Below are 14,983 nucleotides of genomic sequence, written 5' to 3'. Positions count from 1 at the left end.
TTAAAAAATATTTTATTTATTTATTAGAGAGAGAGAGAGAGAGAGAGAGAGACAGCACAAGCTGTGGGGAATGGCAGAGGCAGAGGGAGAAGCAGACACTCCGCTGAGCAGGGAGCCTGACGCAGGGCTCGATCCCAGGACTCCGAGATGATGACCTGAGCCCCCCAGGCGCCCCATCATTTGCCCTGTTTTAAACTGCTCGCTTCTGGTTGTTCCTGGAAAAATCATTTATACTCTGTAGTCATTCTTTATTACAAATTTATTAGGACAAATTCTTCACGGCAAATATATCCTAATTTAAGTTTCATGTATTTAAATACATCAAAATTTAACATGGTGCCGGCACGTGGGAGGCTCTGGAAGCATTGTTGTCCCGCTGGCTGGACAGCGGTGTGGGACCGTTAGCTCCAATTAATGCATTAATCTGTGGTACCCATTAGAACATTTCATAAAAGATCTTCATTATTTACTAATCTTTCTCAGTGAAAGTGTCACAGAAAATGGTCCATTTCTATATTTAATCCTAGAAGGTTGGTTCTATGTTGTTCTGTGATCATTTCAGGATCCTATTTATGTCTTGTTTGTTTTTTGCATCTGCAGGCAAATCATCCTGGGGCCTGGAAAATGAGGCTTTAATTGTGAGATGTCCTAGGCAAGAAAAGTCTCGATACCCTGTGGATTGGTATTATTCAAAAACCAACAAAAGTATAACCACCCAGAAAAGAAATCGTGTGTTGGCCTCGGGGGAACGTCTGAAGTTTCTCCCAGCCAAAGGCAAAGATTCTGGAATTTATACTTGCATTATCAGAAGGTATTAACCAGGCAGCCACCATAATCTTTGGGCTTGCTCCCTTTTCTTTGATAATTGATGGTGTGAGCTGTCCCCCCTTTCCTTTTCTTTCTAGACTTTTGTGGGACAGCTAAATTTGTAAAGGGGTTTGAATAGAGGCGTACTTCTAGGAACACCATCAGGTTGGGGGTTGCGGGATTATGAACTATTTAGAGGTAGAATTGCAAGAATTAGTTTGTAGCCCAATTGGGAAAAGACCTAGCTTTCCTAGTGACCAAGAGAACTGAGAGCGATCACTCACTTTGGCTGGAAGTAAGAACAAACCGGCAAAAAGACCCAGTAATCTAGACGTTGGGCGTCAAGGAAGCTTACGGTGGGTGCAAAAGGGCTGTTACCAGTGCCTTAAACCTGAGAGATAAGCTGAAGAGCGTTGTGTAATATTGTGTGCCTGCAAATTACTTACCTTACATATATATTGTTAGATGTTTTGATCTGGTGCCTGTATTTGGTACCTAAAATATGTCAGATGAACTACATCAACATGCAGGATGTGCATATAGTTAGGTGCCTAGGCTCTGAGGTCAGACCAGTTTTAGTTTCAAATCCGTGTTCTGTCACTAGTGGACTGTGTGATACCAACAAGTGACTTCTCTGTCCCTCCCTTTTCCTTATCTGTAAAATACATATGATAGGATAGCCTACTTCAAAGCATCCTTATGAGAATAAAATAATGTAATGTTAGCGCCATGCATGGTACATAGTAAGCTCTCAATAAATACCACTGATCTTTATAATATCCCGTGGGCATGACAGCACATCTAGGGTCTAAAGAAATTGCGAGGGAGTCATTTTCAGGGTTTATATTTTATCTCAAATGCAACACAAAAAGTATTTAAAACTCTAGATTTTTATAGATGTGTTTAAGTAAGAAAACAACCCCCGTGGGGTGCCTGGGTGGCTCAGTCGCTAAGCTTCTGCCTTTGACTCAGGACATGATTCCGGAGCCCCGTGTCGGGCTCCTCCGTGGGAGGCCCGCTTCTTCCTCTCCCACTCCCCCTGCTTGTGTTCCCTCTCTCGCTGGCTGTCTCTATCTCTGTCGAATAAATAAATAAATAAAACCTTAAAAAAAAAAAGAAATAAAACAACCCAGGTTTATCAATTGTTTGAAGACAAAAAGCAGTATTAAGTAAAAGCTTAGAATTGGATAAAGTCATTTCATAGTCCTGAGTAACTTCTTAAATCATCTGACTTATTTTAATAGTCCTACCTCCAATAAGATTGGATATGTAAATGTCACCATATATAAAAAACAACCAGACTGCAATATTCCAGATCATCTGATATACTCAACAACATCTGGATCAGAAAAAAATTCCAAAATAAATTGTCCTACAATTGACCTCTACAATTGGACAGCACCTGTTGAGTGGTTTAAGGTAAAAGGACATTTGGGGGAAATGGATGCAAATTACACAAAACAGGTGCAAGTAAAGAGTCGCTAGAAATGGAATGGAATTTTTCATTTCAGAATTGTAAAGCTCTTCAAGGACCAAGGTATCACATACATAAGAACTATGTGCTGATTGACGATGCAACTAGCAAAGACACAGGTGATTATACATGCAAATTTATGCACAATGAGAATGGAGTCAATTACAGCGTGTCGGCAACCAGATCATTTGTCGTGAAAGGTAAGCTACTGAATTTAACAAAATATAATATTTGAAAAAAAATAGCGTGGGAGGAGCTGTGCTCTTCTTGTTGATTTTGCTAGACTGTAGACCCCCCTTCTCTGCAGGGGATACCTTCCAAAGCCCCCAGCGGATGCCTGAAATAGGGGATAATACTGACCTTCCATATACTATGTTTTTTCCTATCCATACATACCTATGATAAAGTTTAATCGATACATGGGGCACGGTAAGAGATTAGCAACAATAACTAATAATAAAATAGAACAATTACAACAAAATACTGTAATAAAAGTTACCATAGATCTTAGCGAACTCAGCATACGATGTTTTTGTCTTTCCTTAAGACAAAATTAAGCCGAGAGCTTTCACCTTTTCATGTCCAGGAAGGGTTTCATGACCTTTCTCTGGCTTCTCTGCATTTCCAGAATCATTACTCTTGTGCTTTGGGGACACTAGTAAGTAAAATAAAGGTTACCTGAACCCAAGCAGAGGGATGCCATGACAGTCTGCTCATAACCAAGATAGCTCCTAAGTGACCAAGGGGCATGTGGCAGATGGAGAGCGGATCTGCCGGACGAAGGGATGATTTACTTCCTGGGTGGGACAGAGTGGGGCCTTGTGAGATTTTATCATGCTACTCAGAACAGTGAGCAATTTAAAATCTATGAGTTGTTTATTTATGGAATTTTCAATGTAATCTTTTCGGACCGAGGCTGACCGTGGGTAGTTACCCTGAAAAACAAAACCAGGGACCAGGGGCACTGCCATACTTCATGGTCCTCCCTGAGATGTCCTCCACCTTCATCTTACCTTGCACATTCTCTACAACAGAGCAAAGAGCTTTTCTAAATGTGCTATCAAGATTTCAGGAATTTTTTTTTTAAAGATTGTATTTATTTATTCGACAGAGATAGAGACAGCCAGCGAGAGAGGGAGCACAAGCAGGGGGAGTGGGAGAGGAAGAAGCAGGCTCCCAGCGGAGGAGCCTGATGTGGGGCTCGATCCCAGAACGCCGGGATCACGCCCTGAGCTGAAGGCAGATGCTTAACCGCTGTGCCACCCAGGCGCCCCAAGATTTCAGGAATTTTAAAGGAAATTTATGCTACTGATTGAAAGCCAGATCTGTTCTCTCCTCTGTGACTTAAACTTTTCAAAGATGGCAGGATCTGAATGCTAACTAAATAAACTTTTTTTGGATGGCAATACAAGTATTTGCAGAGCCAGATTAACTTTCCTTCTCCCAATTTGTTGTGAGAAGTTCTGTAAATAGAAAAAAAAATCTGTTTAATCTCTAATATAACTGGATTAGAAATTTAGTGAGAAGTTCTATAAAGGGATAGAGAGATATTGTTGGGTGGTTTGTTTTTTTAAATAATTTTTATTTTGTTATATTAGTCACCATACAGTACATCCCCAGTTTTTGATTGTCAACCCCAAGTTTTCAGGAGGCAATAAGTAGGCAAGGGTGTTTATTTGGGATCAAAGAATTGCAACTTAGGTTACCCAGATTTGGGTAACAACCCAACTAATGTCCCACTAGGGAGCAAAAGTCAGGGGATTTTAAGGCTAGGAGGGAATGTGTGTAGACACTGTTTACAAAGAATTCTGATGTGTATTGGCAGTAGAGAGCTAACCTTCACTTTAGTACAATTGGTGACGGAGATTACCACAAGCAAGTCTCTTACTGCACCAAGTTGCAGATGTTTGGGCTCAATCTTGGAATATTTGTAGTCTCACTAGTTCAAAAGTTCATGGTTCCACCAGTGAGGACATGGGACCCACCTCCTTAATGGCCTCCTGGCTCCAATTCAAAGCCCCTTGACCTAAGCGACACCATTCCATTTCACTTTTCACACAATCCTGGTTTGCAATATTTTCTACATTATCAATGACCTCAAGTAGACACTTTGATTCTAAAGAGTGTTTTTCAAATGTGAAGGTCTAGAAAAGCCTATTCAGAGGAAATACCTCACCACCGACCGTATCAAATCTACAAGGAGTCAGGGTTTCCTTAACATCACACATCATGAAATAAAGGAGAATCAAGGGGTGGAGGAATGCAGCAGTGCTCCAGAAGACCCCTTTCACGGTCTCTAGGCATCAGTGCCACAGCAATGAGAATTTCCACCATGGTGGAACTCTGTGAGCGGAAGTGTGGACTTATGTGTTTATCATTGTCATAAGGTTTTTTTTTTCCCATTCAACAAGCATTTATTAAGTACCTTATACATGCTAGTATTTCATGGGACTTTTGAATTTTTCCTTCCTATAATGCTGTGCTTATGCTGTAGAATTGTGGTTTTCTAGCAAATACCAGGTTATGCAATTATTTATTGTGTTGGACTAACATTGTTCTAATGCTATAAAAGAGAATAGGAAATATCAGAGTATCGTAAGTGGTAAGGGAGAGTATTACTTCAATGTTTTCTTTTTCATTTGTGTGTGTGTGTGTGTGTGTGTGTGTGTGTGCATGTATTTGTTGCTGTGGGTCATTGTCAGAATAATTTGAGAAACATTGCCATGAAACAGGATAGAAATATGAAAACACAAGCTATATATTGATCACCATCCAATGTTCTCCTAATATTTATATTTTCTTTGTCTTTCATTTAAGAGGAGGAAAGCGTTTCTTGGTTTCCAGTAATTATAGCCCCACCACAAAATGAAACAAAAGAAGTGGAAATTGGTAAGAAAACTTCAAGAATGCTATAAATGTTGCCTGGAGAATCCTTCCATATGACCCTTGGTCTAAATTCCCCAAGCATGGGTCAGGCAGTTAACACAATGAATCTTGAGCATTAAATGAAATGTCATGTGTAGATATACTCACCTCAGTACTTGCTAATATTAGGAATATTGTACTTGTAACTCATGGTGCTTTCACAGGTGCTGTTTTACTTCATTCTTACTTCTCTCCAGGAGGTAGACATTGTTCCCAATATATGCTTGTGGATACTTAGGCTCAGGCGGGATCAGTGACATGCCCAAGGTTGTGAATAATCAATGATAAAAGGATAAGAACCCAGACTTTCTGACTCCGCCTGTGTTTGCGTTCTCTGGTTCCCCACCAGAAATGAGATACAGCTCAATGTTCTTGGCCTATAGGATAAGTTCCTTCATGAAGTGGTTCTCACCGCATCCTGGCTCATCCACAGCTGTTAACCCCACCTGCTCCTTGTCCCTACCTCGCTGACCTCCTCACAGTTGTTATGCTGATAAGACAGCATTTCCGCATTCTTTCTTGCTTTTGTCCCAGTTGTTCCTCCTTCTCATCTCTCAACAGTGAGCTCAAATACCATTCCCCAATGTCACACTCCTTACCCACCAGCAGGAACCACCAGAGCCTCCATCGAATCAGGTCCAAGGAAACCATTTCCGTGTACAGCATGGCAGTCCTGCTCCCTGGAATGACTTCTCCCTCTATATTCCCATGTCATTTGTCAGTCTTTCTATAGAAGACTAGACTATCTTGTGTTTTCATCATTTGTGTGTGCTGTTATCGCCTTCTGAGACACTCATTATTCCTCATCCCTCTGCATACTTCTTGACCCAGGAACAGAGGGCTCAGTAAGGGATGGCTGAATGCATGTCGCCAGGTGGGAGGGCACCCCTCAAGCTTTCAGCTCAGGGCGGAGGAAGCCTCAAGTAAAAGGAGTTATAATAATGGAGAGTGCTCTTGAACGATGAAATACTGGGATTGTAGCTGGGTCAAGCAAAACACAGTTTTACCAACCAAGGGGCTTCCAGAGAGATGAAGAGAATTCAGTGAAAGGAGAAAGATTGGAAGAAAGGAGTTACAAAGAAATTCCAACGTAGAGTAAAAAGAAGCCCCATCTCATAATGTGGGATTGATGAAGCCGAAGTTACTCATCTCCGTAGTTTACACTGCAGGTGAGGTGGGGTGGGAACAGAGCTTCCTCCAAACTGTGAACGAAGGGGGTGGAGGCAAGGCAAGGGCCCGGGCCACTTGCCCCGACAAGGACAAGGAGGGAAGTGCTTACGATAAGGAATGGTAAGGAAGGGGAGCGGCATCAGTTCCTTGCACACGCCAGGTGTTCAATGACTTTTTTCACATTGAATGCAATACTACTGGCAGAACTGAATTTTACTGGTGAATTCCCTCGCTTCTCATCTAGGAAAACCAGCAAACATACTCTGCTCTGCTTGCTTTGGGAAAGGCTCTCTGTTCATGTCTGGCGTCCGATGGAAGGTGAATGGAACCATAGTTCAGAACTTCAGTGAAGCAAGAATTCAAGAGGAACGGGAGCAAAATCAAAGGTATTTTTATATTGAGGTTAAAACATCTCCTTTTCCTGCTACACAATTTGCACCAGCAGAGTAAGCATTGAAAGTAACATGTGGCCTTTTTAGTTTTAGCAATGAGCTGACTTGTCAGAACACCATTTTAAGAATAGATGACGTGAGAGAGGAGGATTTGACGCTGCCGTATGAATGTGTGGCTCAGAGTTTACATGGGCAGACACAGCACACCGTAAGACTACAGAGGCGAAGTCCAAGTAAGGAGTGTTCCTGAGACTTCGGTCACCCGAGTTAGCTGCATCAACTGTAAGCTGAAATCCTTTTCTTAGAGAACAATGTGTTGGAGTGTGGTTCCAGGGCCAATCACCCAAGACAACGGAAGTGGCCCATCTCTTAAAATGTGCTTCTCTTAAGAACACTGAGTATTTGTAGTGTGGTAGCCCTAGTTGCCTCTCTACAACTTTACTTCCCCTTCCTCCTCCCCTCCCCCATCTCCTTTCTCCCACCCCTTCTCCACTCCCTCCTCCTCTCTTCCCTCCCCTCCCCCTCCATCTCCTTCTCTCATCTCCCCCCTACCCCCCTACTCCTCTCCTTCCACTCCTCCCCACTCCCTGTTTCTCCTCCTCCCATCCTCCTCCTCCTTTGCCTACCCCCTCCTTCTCCTCCCCTTCCTCCTCCTTTCCCTTCTCTCCCTCCTCCCACCCCCCTCCTCCCTTCCTTCCTCCCCCCCTCCCCCCTACCTTACCTTCTTGTGTTGGTTCCTCTTTAACACCCAACTGCTTCCTTGGCCATCCTTCTGCTTTCATTAGCTCTCTCTGTCTCACTGTATGTGAAAGACGACACACTAACAGCAAACGTGAACATGTTCTTTGTTACCTTGCATGACTTTTATGACACGTTATAAACATGTTCCCTTTTATAATTCTTTTTTATTTTTTCAGTCCTAAAGAACGCACATTTTGTTAGTGAGGCTGGCAAAGTAGATGAGAAGGTGGAGTAATTAATTACTGCCCATTCCAGTAAGAAGATCTTAAATGCTGCTTTGTAATAAGACATCATATGCTATCATTGTTAAGCTTTATAAAGTATTAAATGTATTTATTTATTTATTTTCTCTACGTGCAAAACCTAAAGTACTTACTATCTGGTCCTTTCCAAAAAAATTGTGTGACCCTTGCGTTCTGTCTCTTTAAAAAAAATTATTTGTGCACTAATGTTACACAGTCTTGTTTCCTGTAGCTGTACAGGCAACCTTGATTTTGGGTAGAGTAAGTCTTCCAAGTTCGCTCTTCATCAAGACTGTCTTGGCTATTCTTCGACCTTTGTATTGTCACATAAATTCTCTTCAGATATATTTGAATTATAAGCATGTTTTGCTACAAGTTACATAGAAAATTTTATAGCCTGTTCTGTAATTACTTAATGTATAGTAAAAATCTTTCCATGATACTAAACGTTCTTCTACACCATGATTTTTAATGGCTCCATAGTATCCCATTATACGGAGAAACCATCATTTATTTGACCAAATACATCGTTTGGCTACATGTCTTTCTTTTTCTGTCTTTTTAAAGATTCAATGTATTTCAGCTAAAAAAAGAAAGCACAAGCAGTTCACCCATTACTCTCACCCCCACCCCTACCCCTGGTAACTACCAACCTAAGTGTAGGTGAAAGTCATGGGAAGTCTGGGAGTTCAGCTCATTTCTTTACTGTAATTGTTAGTCAACATGCAATTCGGGTACCACTTTTCTGAGGATACTTCCTTGGCCAGCAGTTTGCAGTCTATATTCCTTCCAGGTGCTCCTGTAGGGCCCTGTCTCTATCTCTACACTCATCACACACAAGTCTGCTGAACGTGACTCTAAGCTCCATGAGGGCAGGAATGGCGTCTCATCCGTCTTCGTGTCCTCCATCTGTATTGCAGTGCCTGGTACCGAGCGTGCATTCAATAACAATTTTTTTGAATAAATAAATGAACGAATACCTTATTCATAATCTCCAAGACTTAGAAGCAACCGTGACGTTCTTCAATAGGTGAATACATAAGTCAGTTATATCATACAATGGAATATTGTTCATTGGTAGGAAGGAATGAGCTATCAAGCCATAAAAAGACATGTGGGAACTTTAAAACGTGTTGCTAAGAAGCCAATCTGAAAAGACTGCATACTGTATGATTTCAGCTATGTAACAATCTGGAAAAGGCAAAGCTATAGAGAGAGTAAAAGCTCAGTGGTTGCCAGGAGAGAGGGTGGACAACAGGATTTTTAGGACACTCAAATTGTTCTATATAATAGTCTAATGGTGAAGACATGGTATGATGCATTTATCAAACCCCATGGAACTGTACAACACAAAGTGGGAATCCTAGTATAAACTATGGACTTTAGTTGATAGTAATGTATCAGTATTGGCCTATAAATTGTAAACAATGTATTGCACTAATTCAGGATGTTCATAATACGGGAAACTGAATGCTAGGGCTGGGGGAGAGTATATGGGAACTCTCTCTACTTTCTGCTCATTTTTGTTCTTGTTGTTGTAAACCTAAATGTGGTCTGAAAGATAAATTTTATTAATTAAAAGAAATAAAGGATTGTGTGTCTACTAGGAAAACAAGGAGGGGCGATGGATACAAGCGATGACAGTATTTCCTGCTAAACTCGGAGCAAGGAGCACGTAGACATAAAAAGCCTAGGGAAGAGTCGCAGAAGAGACTGGTTCAGTAAATTGTGACTCTACAGTAGATCTGTGATGTGGGTTTCAGCCCAAGTTAGGCTGTGGAGATGAATAAGACAAAGTGGAGGGAAGAGGCAGAATCTAAAATACATTGGTTCTGAAACCAAAATGAACACGCAGAACCAATGAGAATTTATATTTCTGCTTCTTTCTCTCCTATTCTGTGGATTAAAATAACAGCACACCTTAGCTTCTGGGTATTTTAAAAACCTACTCAGGAATTTGTTACAAATTGAAGTTTAAGCATTTATAAATTATAGAGCTTATAGTAATTACACAAAGTGTTATTAGTGATTGAAGCAATTATATCCTTTTATTGGAATAATTAAAACTTAATTTAAGAATGAAAAAATACTATATCAAGGAAAATGATCTTTGGACATTTCCATTGCTCTAGCTCTAAGGCTTAATTATTCAACAAAGCAACAGCTTACATTTACGTTTGTTAGGGTTTACATTTATGTTCCCACTAACTTGGAAAGGCCAAATTGTTTATAAGTTCCCTATAGTTTTATCTGAATCTAGCATGCCTTTAATGACTTCATTATACTTTGATGCAATAAAATATAACAAAAATACGAAACTGACTACTCTTCAGTAGATCACATTCAGACACTATATATAATCTTTTAAAATTAAATGGAGAGAACGATCTGTCTTGGGTATAGGTAACAAGAGGACACATTGTCTGTAAAGAATCCGAAACAGTAATAAGACCATCTAAGAGTCATTGTGCTTCTTTTTTTAAGATTTTATTTATTTATTTATTTATTTATTTATTTATTTATTTGAGAGAGAATGAGTGAGAGAGAGAGAGCTAGAGAGAGAGCACAAGTGGGAGAAGGGGCAGAGAGAGAGAGAGGGAAAAACAGACTCCCCTGCTGAGCAGGAAGCCCGACACGGGGCTTGATGCGGGGCTGGACCCCAGGGCCTTTGGCTCAGCCCCAGGATCCTGGGATCATGACTTGAGCCAAAGGCAGAAGCTTAACTGACTGAGCCACCAGGGCACCCCAGAGTCATTGTGCTTTTAATCATGACCTTACCCAGACATCACTAAAAATGTCAGTGATGACCCACTCCTCCTCAGGGGGGCAGACTGCGTCTTCCTCCCACTCCCTTGGTATGTCGTTGCACGCAATGATGTCAGCAAAAATAGTTTTACAAACATTTCCTTCCTGAGTACCTGTCAACTTCCTCCCCTGCTTGCATTTCCAGGCAAAGACGTCTTGTTTGTTAGATGAAACATTGAATGCAGTATAAATGGGTGAGGAGAAAAAATATGTTTTTTTTTTACACTTGTCACTCCATGCACAACTACGTGGAAATTACTTAACGTGTTTGTCACATAGCCAAAGGGAGAGTTAGGCCCTCAGTTTATACCTCTAAGTGGGATATAGCCCAGATTAATTTGGATAAACACAGACACACAACCTGATAAAAAAAAAATTGGGGCTGATAGATAAGCAGACCACCGATTTGATGCGTTCGTGGTTAAGTCTCAGCCTGAAGCGGTGCTTTAATTTTTGCTTTAATTAGACTTAAACCACCAATTTGTAAGTTTTTATCAAACCAACAGAATCATGACATTAAGTGCGATCCAGTTCCATGGGCCACCAGGTTTCTACCAATAATAACGGAGTCACCCCTGGATATATGAACCACATCACAATGTAATATCAGGGCAGTCTGGTGGTGGTAGCCCGCACAGTGGACCCCCAACGAGAGGGGAAGCTGTGCCCTCCCCCTCCCCCTGGGGCTGCCATTGCCTCGCTATCCCCATGCCTTGCTTATGTTGTCACTTTATGAATGTTCTCTGATGAGCTGTGTATTGGAATTGTTTTCGTGTTACATGTACTTGGTGACTTTTTTCCTTCCAGTTTATTTGTATGTGCTAGCCTTCCCCTGTTTTTCTGCAAATTAACATGGCTACACTCCGTTTCGACAACAGTGTATGTTAAACAAAAACTGTTGCTACAGAAGTTTAATTGTCACAATGAATTCCTTTATTTCTCATCACAAAATAAATTACAGCATTGTCTTGAATTTCAACAGCAAGAACTTAAAAAGCTTATGTTCCCTATTATTTGATGTGATTAAATAAATATTTGACTCTCCTAATAATAGTAGTACACATTTATTCATTGTTTCCTTTGGACCTGTCTAATTATTTTCCATTTCATTTCTTATTTATTTGATCAATATTCCATGAGGAAGAGACTGTTACTATCACCAAATTTTGCAGATAAGGAAACCGAAGCAAGAGGAAATTGAATAACTACCCGGCTGAGTATTAGAGTTTGAGCCAGGACTCAAACTTAGGCAGTGTTTTCCTGTTTATAAACGTTTTCAGAAAGTATTTAGTGTTTAGTCACCACATACGGAATTATTTACACAGGCATTAAGTCATTAACCGAAAGACATTGAACTTCAACTTTCTTTACTGTCTCAGATTAACTTCTTTCCTCCCAGCGGAGGCGACCAGCCACAGATGCAGTTACTTCACGGTCTCTCCAAGAAATGTAGGTTCCCAGAGGGTATCCAGATAGCACTTTTAGAGAGAGAGACCTGGAGGGGAATCCCATTGAAATGCTTTCCTTAAGGCGCATTTATCATTTAAAACGATGATAGTGCAGATAGTAGGCTCTCCGCCAATTTTCAGCAACACGCCTCCTCCACCGCCCCCTGGTTTTGAATCTCTTCCCCTTGGCCAGTCTTGATTTTGCAGTGCTAGATACTCAGGATGCTAATGAGCTACGGGAGGAATCTGTGAATATGGATGAATGATTTTGTATGGCAAGACTGGGAACACATGCTTTGAGACTTCAGACAAAAATGCAGGGAGAACGCTGTAAGAGACGAATCTCCTTTGAGATTCTTCTCACGGTCATCTGTAAGTGGGACTATTTGTAAATAGTTAATTCTAAAGAGAGAAGTCAACTTAAAAGAGCCAAAAATACCATTAATGAGTACAGTTCTTATATTCAATTTGTACGTATCTAAGTCCTTGAAATCGGGAAACTTTTTGAGTATGCACTTTGTGCAGCAGTGAGTACAGGGCACAGTTCAGTGATGAGAAAAGTTAGGGGTGTGTTTGGAACCTAGAACCCCAGTAATTTGACTTCCCCATCAATTACGCTTTAGAGACTTACATGGCCCTTGTCTCTTCACTGCTTTCCTATGCAGTAAGACCTCAAGACCTTTTGATTAGTTTTCCTTAATGTCCCAACACCAAGCATATCCGTTCCTTTCTCATTATTACGTGAGGGTTCAGACCTTCCTTATCTTTCACAAGTATTGCAGAAACTTCCTGTCCATTTTCCTCTAAGTACTTATGGTCTCTTCCCACAGAAACAGATTACCTACCTTCAGATTAATCTTGCTTGTCAACCACTTTCATTGTTAACACCCCACTTAACACTTAGTGGCTCCTGTGACCTTCCCGAATAAAGGCAAAATGCCTTAACGGGAGCCCCAAGTCTGATCAGAACCTAGCCCTGACCCACATTTCTCAATGTGTCTTCCTCCGACTGGATTACTTCAGTTCCTCGGAGAACACACCACATCTCCACCCCTGGGCTCACTGCATCCCCTCTCGCCAGGAGGACATTTTCCTTGTTTTGCAGTTCTCTAAACCCTCCCTCCACCTGCAGGAAGGCTCCATTGCACAGTCCAATGTGGAGCGGGCACTCCTAAAGACCTCTGCCAGCTCAAATTACACGTTTACCTCCTATCTTAGTTACGTTTACATTTGAGAATCCCTTACAATGCCTAGCCTGCTGCCTGGCACAGAGTAAGCGCTCAATAAATGTTCATTTACTGATTCGCGGCCATGGCAATTGCAGGTAGGCATCTCTTGTATGCATCTCTTGTACTCCCAGTGGAGGTCAGCATCCACGTATTTGTTGATTTTACCTTGTTCTAGTAATAATAGCGATCACTTTTGTCCTCCCCTTATCTTTTGAACAGATGACGAGCAAAGCACCCACTACCTTCTGGCGGGATTTATCACCTTGTTAATGTTAATCAGTGTCATGGTGATAACACTGAAAGTGTTCTGGATTGAGGTTATTCTGCTCTGGAGAGACATAGTCAGACCTTACAAAACTAGGAATGGTAAGTGGCAAGTTTCACATTTTTCTTCAAAAGAAAAGGATCCATAATGGCTGATGGTTACTTGTCTGTTGATCTCTTAATAGCTATGCTACTAAACCGAGATTTTGCTTGCTAGCATATTGTCAGTAGATCTTTTTTTCAGTCCACTCAGAGGCCATTCTCTATCCTTTTTTGTTTCTCCTTATGGTTCTGAGATTCATCTCAACAGCTCAAATTTCCTCCCCGATAGGCTTACTCTTCCTACTAAATCAAGAACAGAATTGGCCCAAACCCAGAAAAGTTTAAACATTTTGGAAACTGTGTATTGGTAAAACTTTATGGAATTCAAAACATTAACAAAAGTGTTCCTGTTTTCCAGATGTGAACAACTAAGAAAGGGCCATCAGAAGGCAGATGTATTTCACCAGAAAGCTCACTCCATAGACTCCTACCTATGTGCATAAGTTACACATGAAAGGATATATTTATCCCTGCTAAATCAGAACACCATTGTTTCCTTTGGGGACAGATATACTTTACATTTTCCATATGGTCCCCTCAACTAGGGCTAATTATTTGATTTGTGGGAAATGCAGATCCCTTAAAAAAAATCTTTCACATTTTCACTTCCTAGGATTAGGGGAAAACAACAACTAAAACTGAGATCTACTCCAAGCAACAGAAGACTCCTTATCCATGACAATAAATATTTGTCAATAAATTATTAATTACATTTGACAATATGGTGTGTGCTAAACTGGACTGGCTCTTGCCTATTCTCTATCATTCAGTCTGAGGCAGTAAAGAGGGGCACTTTGGGATTAAGATCGATTTTCTGATAATATTTTGTGGCAGTAGGTTGTTGTCACCATCTCTGAATTCTGGAATATTGGGGGGGGGGGGATCCATGCACCAACAACAATAAAATTCAGTGAAGAATGTCTCGTAAGAGTCAAATGGGAATTTTCAGAGCCAAGCAATAAAGTTGTATTTCTTGTTCTCATTTTCAGATGGAAAGATCTACGATGCTTACGTTATCTATCCGCGGAACTATAAAAATAGTCCTGAGAGGGCCAATGCCGTGGAGCACTTTGTTCACCAGATTCTGCCTGATGTTCTTGAAAATAAATGTGGCTATAACTTATGCATTTATGGGAGAGATCTGCTACCTGGAGAAGGTAAAGCTATCAACATACATCAAGGACAGAAAGTCACGTTTATCAGAAGGCCAGGGGTTGGTGGTCTTCACCCTGTGTGGGATACGGAATTACAATCATTATTCCCGGCCTTAAGACCAGAGTTTTGAAATCTTTCTCCAGAAGAAGGAGATACTTATTCTTTGCTCCTCCTGGCCCCATGGCCAACCTGATCATGACGTCTTCACAAGAGTATCAGTGATGTGAAG

The 14,983-nt window shown here is 41.0% G+C and overlaps 1 protein-coding gene across 2 annotated transcripts in view; it reads left to right on the top strand.

Moving 5' to 3' along the window:
* The window catches only part of IL33R (interleukin 33 receptor), a 70,207-nt gene that overhangs the window by 50,320 nt on the left and 4,904 nt on the right, over nt 1-14,983 (top strand). For both annotated transcript variants that reach the window (XM_045771735.2, XM_045771736.2), the window contains exons 5-12: nt 601-811; nt 2,052-2,226; nt 2,319-2,481; nt 5,099-5,170; nt 6,621-6,762; nt 6,856-7,001; nt 13,453-13,599; nt 14,589-14,756. In XM_045771735.2, coding sequence (XP_045627691.1) covers nt 601-811; nt 2,052-2,226; nt 2,319-2,481; nt 5,099-5,170; nt 6,621-6,762; nt 6,856-7,001; nt 13,453-13,599; nt 14,589-14,756 — 1,224 coding nt within the window. The remainder of the gene's footprint in view (nt 1-600; nt 812-2,051; nt 2,227-2,318; nt 2,482-5,098; nt 5,171-6,620; nt 6,763-6,855; nt 7,002-13,452; nt 13,600-14,588; nt 14,757-14,983) is intronic.

This window comes from Ursus americanus, chromosome 7 (genome assembly GCF_024610735.1).
Source record: "Ursus americanus isolate L20-20 chromosome 7, mUrsAme1.1.p, whole genome shotgun sequence".
NCBI lineage: Eukaryota > Metazoa > Chordata > Mammalia > Carnivora > Ursidae > Ursus > Ursus americanus.
This window is presented reverse-complemented; position numbering and strand designations above follow the sequence as displayed.